Raw genomic sequence first — 16,027 nt, forward strand, 5'->3', positions numbered from 1 at the left:
AATCTACTAATGCAAAAGGCTTCTTTTTTTGTTATTTGTCTCTATTCTGCCTGCCATCCCTAGTGATAAACAATACGTACAATTTGTGTTTTCTCTTTCTGGTATAGTTTGCTGCAAGAGATGGCCTCCACGTAATTCTTGAATGGCATGATATTTATAAGTGGCGTTCTCAGAAGGGACACACTGCACCTTACCCTGAAAGCAGTATCTCTGAATTTTATCTCCTCTGCTTTCTGCTTTATAATCTAAACTGTCTGTTGCCCAAAAGTTTGACATTTAAATTGTATTCTGCCCAATGATGAATTTGTCTTGTTCCTGACAAATCTACAGAAGGAACGACTAAAGCATTTACCTTACATTTATTTTAAAGCACCTAACTTCTGCTGCATTTACTGTGTGCCTTTGTAGTGTTCAGGACAACCTCTGCTTCCCAGATCTTAAACAATCTGTTAAATTCCCTTTTCTCTCAGGTTGTGTGATCTGCTGGTTTCGGCAATGAGATCTAAGAATCAGGACTACTATATCTATGTTCTAGCTTCTCTCCCCTCCAGCCTGCTGGCTGATGCTGGTCAAATCACTTTACAGCTAAGTCTTAGTCTCCCTTTCTGTAAAGCACATGAACATACTTTCCTCATTATTATGTTCTCTGTGGCTCCCAACTTGTAATACTTACTCTGCAAATAACTCTCCTGCTTACACAAGATGTGGATAAAGGACATACAGTACTATTTTCCAACAGCCTTGTCAACCTTATTAAATGCTTTCATTTTTTATTTTCCTTCCTTGTTTCTAGCTTTGTAGCAATTGCTGAGAATGTATGCTCTGTGAGATGCCCGTGGTGACTTGCTGCACCTTTCCTAGCTGTTCCTGCCCTCTGCACTCTTACGTTGTATCTTTTGTTTTGCAGGATTTGTTCTTGTCCCTTTCAATGGAGAGTGACTGTATAGATTAATAATGAGGACCAGCCCTCGCAGGCCCTTAATTCTCAAAAGACGGAAACTGACTCTCCCACAGAAGGACGCATCCAGTACTTCAACAAGAGATGAGAACAGTGGTCAGGATGAAAAGACTCCTAAGCAGGAGCACAGCCACGAGGACCAACACAACAGCCAACCCAGAGACAAAATGGACTGTGGCCTGCAAAAATTCCCAGCAGACATCCTACCATGCCCAACACACAAGTGGTGGCCATCCCTACAAATGCTGATATCCAGAGCATCATAGAGGCACTGACAGCAAAAGGAAAAGAATGTGGCAACAATGGGCCCAACAAGTTCATTCTCATTAGCAGTGGGGGCACGTCCCGTTCAGCAAAAAAAATCCAACGCCATCGCAGCATGTCCCATCAGAGAAGAAACCCAGTGCAGCAACCAAGGCTGCAGATAGTAAAGAAAGAGACAAGAATGTTACACAGACACCTGGTCTTGCAGGAGGGACAATGCTTTGGCATTCAGGAATTGATTCTGTGGTTGGACAGGAACAGGAGAGCAACAGTATGTAATCTTTACCGGTTTGGTTTTTTTTTTTTTTTGTCCTGACAGATAGAGATGTGAAGTGGGCCAATGAGTGTAGTGCTTGGATCTCAGCACGCAGTAATGAAAACTATTTTGTTAATTACAAAATAGCTATGGATTTGATTCTAACAATCTACATAGCTATGCATATATACTGAAATCTGAAGGATCTTAGTGAATATATTTTTGGTGAAAGATGTGTCGTATAAAGGTGTATAGCAAAGCAAAATTTTAGTGCTGGGGAAAAAAGAAGGGCTGTCTTGAGGAAATTAAGTCTAGAAGAACAAAAGACTAAGTTTCATTTAGCAAAAGGGTTATGACTGAATTCAAGACTAACATAGAGTACCCTAGTCAGTGACAAAACATATGGGCCTAGAGCTTTGAGAAAGAGATGATTCCAATCCTTTAATAACTAAGTGGCAAATCTGTTTCCTCCTTGGCTGTCTCATGAAGCTGCTGAATAAATGTTAGAAGTGGGATGGATTTTACTTTGAAACACTGCTCAGATCAAATTTGTGTTTGCAACTTAAAATAGCTATGTAGTTTTTGGGCTATAGTAAATCTTATCCCATAGTATAGTACTGTCTGACAGGAACCCATGGGCAGCTGCATTGCTGCAACCAACCTCACCAGAAATAACAAAACTATGTTAGTTTTCATTGCTGCAATTTAAAAACATGGAGACATCTGAGCTTCTGACTCTGGTCTTGTGCTAGTGTCTTGGTCTCATGTCTTTCAGTTGGAGTTTGTCACCACCTTCCTTGGCCTCTGCTTACTAGATTCATCCTTTAGCTAAAAATACTTGAATTCTTGAAATACTGCAGCAACATTGTCCTGTTTTGGTTTTTAAGGTGGCAGCTTTTTTCAGAAATTGGGCAGATTCACATAAAATCATAATTCTTTCCAGTTGAATTCCTTCCACAAGAAACGTTAGCATTGCAATACCATCTTGTCCCTATCTTGAGACAGGGATACCTCTTTTAGAAGTGTGAGTAGTGCCTTCCTTTTGGCACTTAAGATGAAGGGAGAAGAGGGTTACTTGTGAGTAAGCAGAGCTATGGGCTTATTATCCCAACAGGCAGTGGCGAGACAATGAGCTCTGTGTTGGACAATAGTCTCACTAACATCCAGTGGCTGGGGAAGATGAGATCTGATGGGCTAAGTCCCTGTTCTGTGAAGCAAGACACTGAGAAGGAGAACGAGATGCCTCTGCAGGAAAGAATCAAGGTAAGCAGGAGAAGACAACAGGGCACGCGCTAAAACTTTTGTTAGGGAAGTAATCCATGTGGATCAGAAGACTTGCAAGAACTAGGCATCACCATCTCTAAGTAACCCAAGTTTGGCCTTTACTGATTTGAATAGCAAAACCTGGAGGATCCAGGGATGTTCCATGGCCCTTCTTGTCAACTTTGTGAGCACTCATGTATCATTCCTTCTGTCTCTCAGACTGAAGAAGATTCTGCTGCTGCTGTTATTCCTGCCGCTGCCGCCGCCTCCTCCTCCTCCTCCTCATGGCAGGATTCAGTATCAGAACGACCTCCTTACTCCTACATGGCCATGATCCAGTTTGCCATCAACAGCACTGAAAAGAAGCGTATGACTCTGAAGGACATCTATACCTGGATTGAGGATCATTTCCCATATTTTAAACACGTGGCTAAGCCAGGTTGGAAGGTAACAAGCAGGCCCTCAAGTTGCTGTAGGCCACAGGGTGATGATATCATAAGCCTTCTGCATGAAAGTGAAAAGTTGTTCCCCAGCCTGCAGAACAAGATGGAAACTAATTTCAACACCCCACCCCAAATACCCTCTCATTCCAGATGTTCCCTGTTCCGCTTCTTGTATCCCTTTTCTCATTCCACTTAGGCAAGATGATGGGATGTCTGATTACTGGAGCAAGAATAGGGATCTCAAGAGTAAATAGAATAAGAGACTGATAATGGGGTTGGCTGGGTATGCAGTGAATATTAAGGTCCATGCTGTGTACACTTTGGAATGTAACCCCTCTGCCAGGGCAGTCATGTCTCAGGTAGGCCCTGCTGTGCTGGTAACAAAACTACTGCTTTTCAACCTTCCCCTCACTCCTTTCTCCCCAGAACTCCATCCGGCACAACCTGTCCCTTCATGATATGTTTGTCCGTGAGACATCTGCTAATGGTAAAATCTCATTCTGGACTATTCACCCTGATGCAAACCGTTGCCTAACATTGGACCAGGTATTTAAGGTGAGTGCCTCATGCAAAGAAAATGGGACAGGCTATCCAGTTCCTAAATGCCACACTAGCCAGATTCACCTTATTTTAACAGGAAAGTTAAGCTGCTTTGACATCAGCCTTTTTGTAGAAGCTGGATTCACTTCTCTTGACAAATAGACAAGCTCTGTATTTGAAAGAAAAGGTGCTGTGGCTGTGCATATGAACTGGAGCTTCTGTGGGATGCGTTTATTCTTCAGATGGTGTGCCAAATGTAATAGTGAGCTTGTTCAACCTCTTTCCATAGGCCTGATTCAAATTCCTAATGAGAAGCTTTCCACTGAAGTCGACCAGGATTTCCTACGTTGTTTGATTAGACAGTCATAGGATGGAATTGCCCTATCCCAGCTAGGTATTTTAGGAAGTACCATTTTGTGGGAGGAAGAGAGCTTGTGAGACTGGTATAGGTGTGTTTAGACTCTTCTGTATTTTCTACAGTGGGTGGGTAGATTGACTCTTGTTTGCTCAGATTATACAAGGTTAAAATGTCCCGCTTGTTCCCCCTTTGGTTGATAACTTCATCTTATTTTTCTCCCTCTCAATGCTTTGCTGCCACCAGCCGCTGGACTTGGGGTCACCAACATCGCCTGAGCACTCTGAATCAGTAAGACTTACCCTCTGGCTCGGGGCTTGGGCTTCCATTCTCCTCTTGCCAGTCACTGAAGGAAAGGACAAGAGGCTTGGGGAGGGAGACTGGGTCACTGCTGCACCTAGTCATACAGCTCCATGCACACCCTTTTTGGGGAAAGGAGTCGAGCCAAAGGTTGATTGCCTTCAGATGATAGGCTCTCTCTACAGCTGGTAGAGCTGTAAAGCTTTGAGCAACTAGAAGTCTACTGCTGAAGTAGGCTACAATGGGCACCAGCAGGCTTAAGAGACAGAGATTTTGGTAAAATCCTCATCTCCGTGGCAGCAGTCCCAATGTGTTCTGGGCCTCAGATCCAGAGAGAATGGGATCTCTCTGTGCTCCTTTTTCATTTTGGAACCCAGCTGCATTGTGATTCTCATAAGGATGAACCTGTTTGTTGTCTCTCTTGCATTCAGCAGTTTTAACAATGACAGATTTGCCAGCAGCCAGTCAAACACTCTTTTTTGTCACGGCTATAGCCCTGACCTTCTTTCCATTTGCTTAGACTTCTGATTCCTCTGTTGCCTCTGCTATTCTGCTTGAACATCTATCTGCTCTATGGTTTGTATAGAGATCTAATATACAATAAAGCTATCCTATTCACCTTTCCTCAGGCACTGAGGACACTGAAACAAGGCCACTTCTACACTAGAGTCCGCAGCCGGAGCAGCTCTGTCATGCCATCTCTTTTTCTGCACAGCTTTTGGTTGGCAGCTGGCTTTGAGATGGCATGGCTGCAAAACAGCAAGTGGCACAGGGATAGAGCCGGCATGAGTGCTGGGTGCTAACAGCTGCTCTTTCTGGATTAGCATAGCACATGCTTCTGGATTTGCAGTTCTGAGTGAGGCAGCAGAATAAAGATGGATTCTTCTCTTTAAATCTCTTTCTTTTCTCCTTCTCCTCTTTCTTATTACACAATGACTGCAGCAGCAAAAGCGACATCTTCCTGATCCGCAGAAGAACATGGGAAGCAACAGCAGCAGCAAAACTGAACCCCAGAATGCACGTGAGTGTCTATATCAGCCTAGGCCAAAGAGAATCAGTCCCATAAATTGGGGTCGCTATCCCAGATTCCCTTAGGAATAAAAGTGGAAATTGTTATCCAGGTTTGCCAGCTTTTAGGCTTCCTGCTATCAGGTTTTGGAGCTGAAGGCAGTGTGTGAGAGAGGATGTGATGTGAGAGATGGAGGGGTACTCAAACGGAGTGAGAGCAGAGCTTGCCCCAGCTTGAGGGCTAGGATCTGTATGAAGGGCTATTTTCTTGTTTATCAGGCCTTCTGGCTTGGGATTTGGATCCTCAAAATCAGCAGAGAAGGCAGGTGAGCCTATCTCTGATTGGATGTTTATTTTGGGGTATTCAGAAGGACTTCCTGTTAGGTGCCTGGGTTTCAAGAGGTAGTAGAGGAAGGGCAAGAGGCTAGCGAGTCCATTCTTTTCCCTTCCAGGCCGAAAGATGAAGCCTTTGCTTCCTCGCATCAACTCCTACCTGGTTCCGATCCAGTTTCCTTTGAGTCAGCCTCTTGTCTTGCAGCCTTCTATGAAGGTTCCTTTATCCATGGCACAGGGAGCATCCCTCAACAGCTCAGAGACTTTCCGGAGCAATAAGCGTGTGCGCATTGCTCCAAAGGTTGGTTTCTTGTTTTTTGTTTTCTGAGGGTTTTTTTTTTGGTTGGTTCTTTTGTGGGGGGTTTGTTTGTGGGGGTTTTTTTTGTTTGTTGGTTGGTTGGTTTGGTTTTGTTTTTTTTTTCTTTTTTCTATAGTTCTTGCCTTCTATGGACACTGTTCTTCCTATGGTTCCTTAGTGCATCTTTACTAGGTGCTCTGAAACTCTAAGCTCATATTAAGGAACTAGCCAGTGCCAATCCTTGCTGTCCTTTTCTGTGTCTAGGGTGACTGTTACCTGCTAGTTGACTTGCTATAGGGATGTGACTATAATTCACTAGAGGAGGGTGCTCTATGAATTGGTCAAGACAATTTTTCTCTGCTGCCTGGATGTGAAGAAATAAGAATGGGAGAAATGGCTTTGTTCTGCCTCTAAAACATTTAGATTTTTGATAGCTCTGAAGAGACACATAACATAGGGAACTACTTCTGAAAAAGCATTTATTTGCAGTTAGTTTCTTCCCAGAGGTTTTCAGTATCTGCTGTTTGCTAATTCTGTGGAGTTCCCAGTTATTCTGGGCTCAAGCAAAACAGCTATTAAACAGGTCTTTCTCTTAGCATCTCACTGACTGCTCTGGGATGCTTAGACATTGTAAAGCTTTAACTTCTTCCATCCTGTCTAACCACAATTCTGTTTTCCTTTGTGTTCCTGCTGCTTTATGTTCTTCCCTGCTATGATTTATCTTTCCCCTGTGCTTTTTTTCTTTTGATTACCTCAGTTTTTTTCTTTTCTTTTTCCTTGGTTTCTGGGAAAGCTGTCCTCATTCGTTTTGTTATTTCACATGTAGATAGTGTAAGGAAGAATCAAAGGGGTTACACTTTTCCAGAAATATTCAGCTCTCCTTCTGCCTGTATCCTAGAAGTTTCTCATAGCAGAAGTGCTCTGAAGGGCATGACTTCCAGTCACTTAGCTAAAATCCTTCCCATGTGATCTGTAGGCTTCTCTGTATCAACTTCACACAGAGATCAATCTCTAGCTGTTGTTATAGTTACTGATTTCTGAAGATCCTCCTCTTACCTGTTCTGCTGCCCTTAAGTGCCAGTCCTTCTTTTCTTGCTTCCACTATCATTTGGATTTTGGGTGGGTTAGATCCTTGCTTACTGACTGCATATCACTTGTGTTTCTTTGTAGATGTCACTCTCTACAGAAGAGTCATCCTGTTTACCCATGGCTGCTGTCAAGGAGGAGAGTCAATGTGATGAAGGTTTATTTTCCCCAAGGCATTCCCTAAAGGAGAGCAGCTCCCAGCCTGGTGAGGAATCAGCTTCTTTCCCTGAGAGTGTCTGTATAAAGGAGGAAGAAGGCTCTCAACTGGATGACTGGCTGTCCCCATTTGCCTCAACCCTAACGGTAAAAGAAGAGCCAGGCTTGTTCCTCCCACTCTCATCCACAAAGGAGAAGAAACAATTCACCATGCTGAAGTCACCATCTAAGGGTGTTTCTGACACATTAGTTATAAAGAGGCGGGAAAGGCGGGAAATGGGCAGATCCAGAAGGAAACAACGCCTAGCACTGCCTTGCTCAGAAGAGCCTGTCCTTGTTTTGCCAGAAAGCAATGGCTTTGACCCTTTTCGGTTAGGGGCAGACCCCCCCTTCCTGCAGGAAAGCCAGCCTCTTGAGAATGTATCACAGCTCAGCTGCTCGCAGGGGGAAGAGGGGCCCTTTAAAACACCAGTCAAGGAGATGTTCAGCAAATTGCCAGTTTCTTCCACTCCCAGCAAAGTCTCAGCAACTACTACCCCCCCACTAGGAGTCCTTGATCCCTGGAAGTCTGCATCCTTAGCCAAGGGAAGTCATGAGCTAGACTTCAGTCCAGTGAGAACCCTTCAGTTGCCATTCACACCCCTCCAGGAGAACCAGGACTTGCTGGGTTTTAACAGCACACCCCTTAAAAATCCCCTCTTTGAGTCCCCTCGGGAACTGCTCAATACAGAATCCAGTGACATGGTGCATGCCCCCCTCACAAGCTCTCCAGCTTTTATTCATGAGTCTACGAAGCAATCGTCTGTTGAACTGCCAGTCTCTGGCTTTACTGAAAACCGGTCACTCATGGAGGGCCTGATCCTGGACACCATGAATGACAGTCTGAGCAAAATTCTTCTAGATATCAGCTTTCCCGGTCTCGAGGATGAAAACTTAGGAACAGACATTAGTTGGTCTCAGCTTATACCTGAATTGAAGTAAACTGGCCTGAGGGCTGAATTTGGCTTGTTCTGATATTACAGAAAGCACTCTACTCTTCTGAGATCTGTTCATGTAGTCTAAGAAGACTGCTTTTGACTAATTCCCACATCCATGGGAACAGAGGGCATTATTGACTCCTGCTAAGCTGGGAGACAGGCCCATTGGCTGCTATGACCTCCCTTTATAAGCTGCAATAGACTATTTATGTGGAACAAGATAGAACCTCTCTAACCTTGTGCTAGAGATCAGAGTCCCTGGAGAGAGGTTATCAACAGAACATCTAGGTAGGCCCTGAATGGCATTTGCTACTCAAGGTATCAGGAGGAAATGGATGCACTCCTCAGTTACGTACAAGAGGAAAAAGCCTGGGAACCTCCTCCTAGCTCTGTACTTACTTCCCTTCACTTTGTTCTCCTATTACTTAGTATCTTCTGTGTAGTTTTAACGGCTGTAAATACTGTACATTCCTTAAATTAGCCCTTAATTATAATAATAATTTTATTCTTGTAGTGTTATGGGAATATTTGGGCTGGTAAAGGGTTTGACTTAGTGTTGTCCATAGGTTCCACATCTCCTGTATTCTTCTACCCTAGATGAGAGCCCAAAATACTTTTTTTTTTTTTTTTTTTTTTTTTCCTTGATTCCTTCTTCTCTGCAAATGTCCTCTAGTAAGGAGTTCATGTCCTCCAGCCTGGACTGAAATCATCATTCTCTGATCAGGATATCGTAACAGACTGCTGTGAAAACTGATCAATGCTACACAGCACATCTGTCTTCAGGGAGGAGAGCTGAGGGGAAAACCATAAACCTAGGTCTAGGCCCAGGGGGAAGAAGAGATGCAGACAGAAGGCAAGATGGTGGTCATGAGGCTGCAGAAGAGGCCCACTTTGTGGTTTGTGGCACGCTTTCTGCTAGTACATGTTACACAGCTGTCAACACTCTACTTGGGTTTCTCCAGACATCCTATTTCCCTTTCACCTCACTTCTTGCTCCTGAGATGATGTGTGCACACAACTGACATCTGAGAGCCAGCTAACTGAGGATAATGTCTCCAGCAAATTATGAAATGCTCTTGTCCTTGGGATGATGTCAGTTCCAGGCAGGTGATCGTTTGTCAGCTGAGGTGCTTTGATGGCCACCTCATATTGTATTTTGAACATAGTAGTGCCAAAGACTAGTTTCCCCTCCTGCTAAGTATTCCAATGGGAGCCCTGCTAGAGGGCAGTTATATCAAAAAAGGTGGGGAGAACAGCAGAAAAAATCCCATTAAGCAGTCCTACCTACTGCTCCCACAGCAGATTTCCCAGTGTTTTGCCCAACCTAATTCAAAGCCCCACTTGAGGATTTCATCATAACCCTCAGGAAGACTACTTTATTTCTCTCCATCTGTAAGTGATATTCTGCCTGATATTCTGCCTTGATCCTTTCCTTAATTTCATCCTGTTACATTAACCACTGTAAAGTTGTACAAAAAGCTATAAAGCCATCATGCCAGTGTCTGAGTGACTGCAGCCAGCTTGCTGAAAATTGTAAGTCTTGGCTTCTCCTTCTGTTCTTTCCCTGCCGGTATTTACATGTCACTATTTATGGGAATGAGTTGTTGCAGCACATAAACTACTATGAAGAGAAGTTGTTCAAGTGTCAAGTCACTGCATCTTTAGCAGTAAGAAGTTTCACATCTCTGTTGTCACAAAGGGAAAAGGACACTTGCTCTTAATATCCCAGGCCTAGCCCACAGAAGATCTGCAAGATTAAATGGGATCGGGTGTTGGAAGGCAGATAAGCATGGCATGAGGCACAGAAGGGGGAGCTGCGCTTCTAATCGCTCAGCAAAGCAGCTGTTTGGAGGATGTTGGATTAAATTGGCAGAGTTTGTTGCTAGAGGTCATTGCTTAGGTATCCTATATTTGAGCAACTGGACTGTTCAAGGGTGCCATTGCTCAGGAGTGAAGTGACAGACAAGTAAGACAGCTGGAACTCAAGTACTTTGTACTTTTAGGCAAGTGCTAGAGGCATGTGCAGCAAGGTCATGGTGGGATAGAAAGTCGTCCCCCCCAGCTCTTGGCACAGACAGAACAGGTAACACAGCAGCAGCATCCAAGAATAAAGATTATTGATAACCTCCCCCCAAAAACATGCTCCTGTTATGCCTCTGCTTTAAAACAGCATAGCTCTTGGGCAACACTACAACAGCAGCAGTATTTCCATAGGAAAAAACAATGCTTTTTGCCAGTGTCTCTCTGCAACCCTTTTCAGTGAATAACTGCACATTTTGAAATCAGAGTTTCTCTGGAAGTTGTTCAGGACCATCTACCCTCTTTTCCTGCTTTTGCAGGGCTTACAACCAGCCCCAACCAAAAGAATTCCGATGTCCTCCCAGCAGTAGCTCCACCACGTACCTCCATCCTTACTGCTGATCTGGGGTGCTCACCTGAAGCTTTAGTCTGGCTTGGGAATAAGATGGGACATATCAAGTCACACTTGCTCAGCAAGTGACAGCAATGAAGCAGTTTGACAGTGTTGTCAAAGAGAGTGTTTCTCAAAAGAGGTCCATGGCTGCCACATGACAGTAATAGCAGGAGAGAAAAATAAGTATTTTGTAAGGAAGAATGGGGAACATGGTTAAGGCTTTGTGAATAAAGATCTTACTTCAGGCATTTGGGATAGGGGTGTCAGGGCAGCGTCAAGTTGGCAATTCACAGGAAACAGGAGGTCTGTGTAGCATAGGGAGTTGTAACTGGGCAAAGAATTGAAGAGTTGTATGTTTGAGAGCTGAGCAATGAAGTAGGCTCAGAGCAGAGATGTATACAATGGGAGAAAAGAGGCCAGAAGGCAGGTATCACCTGTCCCTCTGCAGGCTCAGTATTTGGATTATACTATAGAGGTGTGGTCTTGTAAGATGGTGGATGCCTCTGTCCATCCTCCTTCAGTAAGAGCAGAGCTATACTTCTTGTCTTCTCATGAACCTGTTGTGGCTCAGGAGCACAGTTCTTCACACCCTTTGTGTAGCACTCCCCAGGTCTTCTCTGAGTAATGTGCAGGAGCACATCCCAAGACTGTCGTTGAGTTCTGAAAACAGAGCAGGCTGTTTAACACCTTCTAGCCAGTGAAAGAAAACATTAATTTAAGATATAATTTTCAAAGGATCTGGGACGCACAAATCTACAGGGAGCCAGCAAGTGCTGCGGACGCTCCGCCCCTCTGAAAATTCTGCTCTGTGCCTGGCAAGAAATGTGACAGATGCAAAGGGGAAGATAATTCCCCTTCACCAGTTGAGTGGGGTTGCCCCTACTCCATTTTGTCAGCTGAAAAGGACTAGATGCCCCCGACACGAGGTGAGTAAAGATGATTGCCACCTTTTTGCTTTTGCAACTTGGCTGGTGGAGGAAGAACTTGAGCCCTTCCCCATATGGAAGAAAAGACCCTGTTTTACAACCCAATAATCTTTTTGTGAGGGTGTCAGGCCTTCTGCCCTACCAGAGAGCAGTCTAGCTCTAAACAAAGGTGGAAATTTCTTTTTTAGTAAAATACCTGACCTCCTCTTTAAAATGCATTGTGGATTCAGAGAGCAAAATGACAGGCTTGAAAAATGTGAGCTTGTTCCTGAACAGAAATGGCCTTTCTCCCCACTCCCCTTTTTCCAGCAAAGGTGAGCTACAACTGGATAAAAAGATATTCAGGGTGTAACAAAGTATTAGCTGCCTGAAATTAAGAAGAAAGTGTCCTGCTTCACTAGTCATCTCAGACTGGTTTCTTGCTTTGATACAAGCAGAGTTTTAGAACATGAAGGCCATGAATCTGAATTGCTGATGCAGCTCAAATGACACATTCGTCCTTGAGTTTCAGTTACAACTTTTCTTGGAAAAATAAAGATGATAAATACCCTGATACAGAGTTTACCAATACAGGCAAAAGATTATGCAAAGCAGATTGTATTCCACACCCCAAAATCTGTGGGAAGTAATTGTATAGAGCACACTGGTAAACTGTTTGCATAGGAGATATATCATCAGAATTATTTATCCTCCACATTTGCTTCCTTTTTTTACCTTACTTAAAACCAGAAACATTTAATGACATTATTTAAGAAAGTCAAGCAAAACAGTCTGCACAAATGATTATTAAACTACAGTCAGACATGGATGGCTTATGTTCCCTGCTGTTGATCTCTATTACCTTCTCATGGGCAGATCGGAGGTTGCTGCCAATAGGGCCAATATTTAGTAATGTAACTTGTAAAAGGTAAGTTTTGTCATACTCATCAGTGGTTACAAATAAGAGACCGGCTCACCAGAACCAGGACTGTTTGGAAAAAGGATAGACCAATTTGCCAACAGGACAAAAACCCCCTCATCTTCACTGGATATCAGAAGAATCTTTTAATATTGCTGATACTTTCTATAGAATACTTTTTTTTTCACTACCAATATGGTATCTCGTCTTGGTGTACTGTATTCTTTCACATTTTATGTATTTTTGTGTAAATTTTAATAAAGGCAAAGTTTTGGATGATATTACACAACAGGCCAGAACATCACATCTCAACTCTATGCTTTTCTCATGGAGTAACATGTTTTGATTACTTACATTTTTTTATTCTGAATTCTGAGATTATGTGTATGTCTATACACAAAGTTATTTTGGATTGTGGAACGGTATGAAATTCCAACTGCAATTTCTATTCTGGATAATGCATGTATATTGTTAAGCCCTGAAACACTCGACTTGGGAGTAGTTATATGACTCTTGCGGTATAATCTGTCCTGAATTATCAACACGCATTTTCCACTTTAAGCTTCACTTTAGAAAAGCTTTTGTTTGGGGCAGTTAAAGTTTTTTCTGCTTAGCTGTTATTACGCACAGAGAGGTATCTAGAGGAGGAATTGCTTTGGGCACTGTCAAGTCAACAGTACATGAAACTTTAATAAGAATATTGGTTGTCAAGAACTCCATCATCCTCTTAGGGCTACTTCTTGTAGGCTGGAAGTGCCCATACGTAACCTGTGCTACTGCTGTCTCTCCATTTAGACATTCTCAGTTCTCTCTCTTTCTCAGGTTCCCCATGACCACACCCTATTTCATCTTTTTTCCATATGCAGTGTCTGTCTTCTCCTTTACTTCTCCCTCTCTTGACAGGGGGCATGTTACAGGTTAGGACTCGGATGCTGGGAAAAACCATGGTGCTCCATGTGTCAGGCCATCAGTAGTCCTGCCAGGCCTCTGAATAGGACTTTCATGTTTGCAGTTTCTGTCGGAAATAGTCTCCCAGAAGGGCAGGTGTCTCTACACTTCCCTCCACAATCCCAAGTCTTTACGTGCAGACCAGGATGATCCCCCAGCCTTCAAACCCCTACCCCACCTGCTAGATAATTTTGATGCACATATGCTTTCTCTTTGTAGACCTTTACCCACTCCCTCTCAGCCCTTCCTCTCATTTTCTACATGTCTTAATCACTCTCTCTTTCTGCTTCAAAGGCCACTTGGGACCCTTGTCATTCCTTTATGAATTCAAATCACAATGTAGCCTTAAAATTTTGGACAATTAACCGTGTTTGATGTATTTAGCATCCAATGATAGGAGGGGGAGAAAGGTCAGGAATGCAGCAGAACAGACACCGTAAAGCGCATCACTTGCAAATTGCGGGATCACTGAAGATGCTTTCAGCATCAATATGCTTTTCCAAGTATTTGCAAGTAATGGTATCATGCCACAGAATGGTCTCATCTCAGGAGCTCCACCCTGTAGCTAATTAGTACTTGATAGTCTGCAGTCTGCTATGCATACCCATGGGACTGGCATACTACAATGATAAGAGCTGTTTTGCCGTTTCCCATAGCTGAATCTCAGTTTTGATTTGTTTGTTGTTTTTGTTAAATTCTTGATTGCTGGAGTCAGAAGATCATGAGATAATCTCAGTTGTCATTCAAATCATGGCAAGGCCTAGCCATCAAGAATGGGTGATATGATGTACGAATGCAGCCTAAAGGCTAAGAAACCAAAGGAACCCAGTACTTACTTACAAAATAAAATTACATTGTTCAACCATCATTGTTATCTATCAAATCTTTGGGGGTTGTAACGCATCTCTCTGTCTTCCTATCACTGTATGTGCATTGTGTACACAAAACTGCTTCTGTACTAGCAGTACTATTGTGCTGGTGATTCCATCATAAAATCCTGAATTGTTTGAGCCACAAATATCTATACTGCATATCAGTTTCAAGTAGAGTTATTTTTCTTCTACTGGGGAGGGAAGGGGCAGGAACATAAGGACTTCAGTTCAAACAGCCCAATTGCTTCTATAAATGACAGCGCAAGAATGTTTTGCTCAGGTTAAAAAAAACCATTTTATAGCAAACCTTTTGCAGAAAAGACCTAGGGCCTCCCTGCTGTGGAGGAAGTTTGTCAGGGTGTCCTTCTTGGCTTTGATGTATCCCTTTTTATGAGCTGAATGAAAATTTCCCAATTTTTGGCTGATATAAACATTCTTTTAAAAAGTCTATTTCACATCCTTAGCAGAGACATAGTTGGCAACTAAAACCTGAAAAGAGATTTGTTCAGTACAGAGTGTGCTCCAGCACAGACTTGCTGAAGTGTATGGAAATTTCTTTCTGAACTTGCTCTTCACGACTGCCAGCAGCTGAGCATGGGGACATGAGCTCTCTTGTGTCATAGGGACTTCTACTGGGCTTCAGGGAGTGGGTGATAGGAAGGAAGACCTTGATGAGAAGAAGGTGACTCAAAGAGCCAAATGGAGACAGGGTTCAGAAGACACAGAAATCATTTAGGTTGGAAAAGACCTTTAAGATCATCGAGTCCAACCGTAAACCTAACACTGCCAAGTCCACCACTAAACCATGTCCCTAAATGACACATCTATACGTCTTTTAAATATGTCCAGGGCTGGTGACTCAACCACTTCCCTGGGCAGCCTGTTCCAATGCTTGACAACCCTTTCAGTGAAGAATTTTTTCCTGATATCCAACTTAAGCCTCCCTTGGCACAACTTGAGGCCATTTGAGAGAATAAAGAACAGGAGAAGGTTGGATACGGACCATCATAATCACAGATTCAACAGTCCTCAGGTTTAAGGCTGGGGCAAAATGATCAATTACTGCAGAAAAGCACGAGAGATGTGAAACACTGTTTTCAGGGTTTGGGTTTGACTGTTTTACAAGGGGTGAGCCCAGTGCCTTGCACCTACCAACAAGGAGAAACCACAATATGGAAAAGGTGCTGATTCACTAAGCTAAGTGACTAACCACCACTAAGGACTGAGGTGGTGTTCCTGAAGAACCATCCACAACAGGAGCATGTCTTTAAAGATTTAGCCAGCGAGTACTGAAGCTGTATTGAATTGCTGTATTTCTAAGTAAAAAGTCTACCTGAACAAGAGAGCAAAGGTGGGCTGCAACACCCTTTAGAGTGGCTGACTCCCCACAGAACTGAGCCCTGAGTAGCCCTGCTACAGTAGAACTGCTCCAGTCAAGATGCTCACAGAGCACCACATTGCAGCAACCAGAAACATGCTACAGGCAATGTTACAAATATACATGGCTTAGACTGTGTATACTGACAAACATACCTGGTTAAAGTGATTGTAGTTAATTTCAGCAGGTTATACTGCTGACTGATGAAGAATTTGACTGATCTCCGATGCTTTAAGATAGAAAGTAAGCCTTTTACAAGCAAACATGACAGGAAACATCACAGTACACCTAGCAAGTGCTTATAGGAAAGTTGTCTGCAGCATCTGTTGGAGGACTCTAAAAGCAAAACCTGTCC

The 16,027-nt window shown here is 43.3% G+C and overlaps 1 protein-coding gene across 1 annotated transcript; it reads left to right on the top strand.

The window, feature by feature from the left end:
* Positions 1–912: 912 nt before the first annotated feature.
* On the top strand, positions 913–8,531 carry FOXM1 (forkhead box M1). Its single transcript, XM_009586585.1, is given in 10 exon segments — positions 913–1,153; positions 1,156–1,313; positions 1,316–1,493; positions 2,593–2,741; positions 2,961–3,188; positions 3,611–3,739; positions 4,326–4,370; positions 5,322–5,400; positions 5,840–6,021; positions 7,189–8,531. Coding segments are annotated over 10 exon segments (2,400 nt in total). The 5' UTR covers positions 913–954; the 3' UTR covers positions 8,242–8,531.
* Positions 8,532–16,027: the final 7,496 nt, after the last annotated feature.

This window comes from Fulmarus glacialis, unplaced genomic scaffold (genome assembly GCF_000690835.1).
Source record: "Fulmarus glacialis isolate BGI_N327 unplaced genomic scaffold, ASM69083v1 scaffold20651, whole genome shotgun sequence".
NCBI lineage: Eukaryota > Metazoa > Chordata > Aves > Procellariiformes > Procellariidae > Fulmarus > Fulmarus glacialis.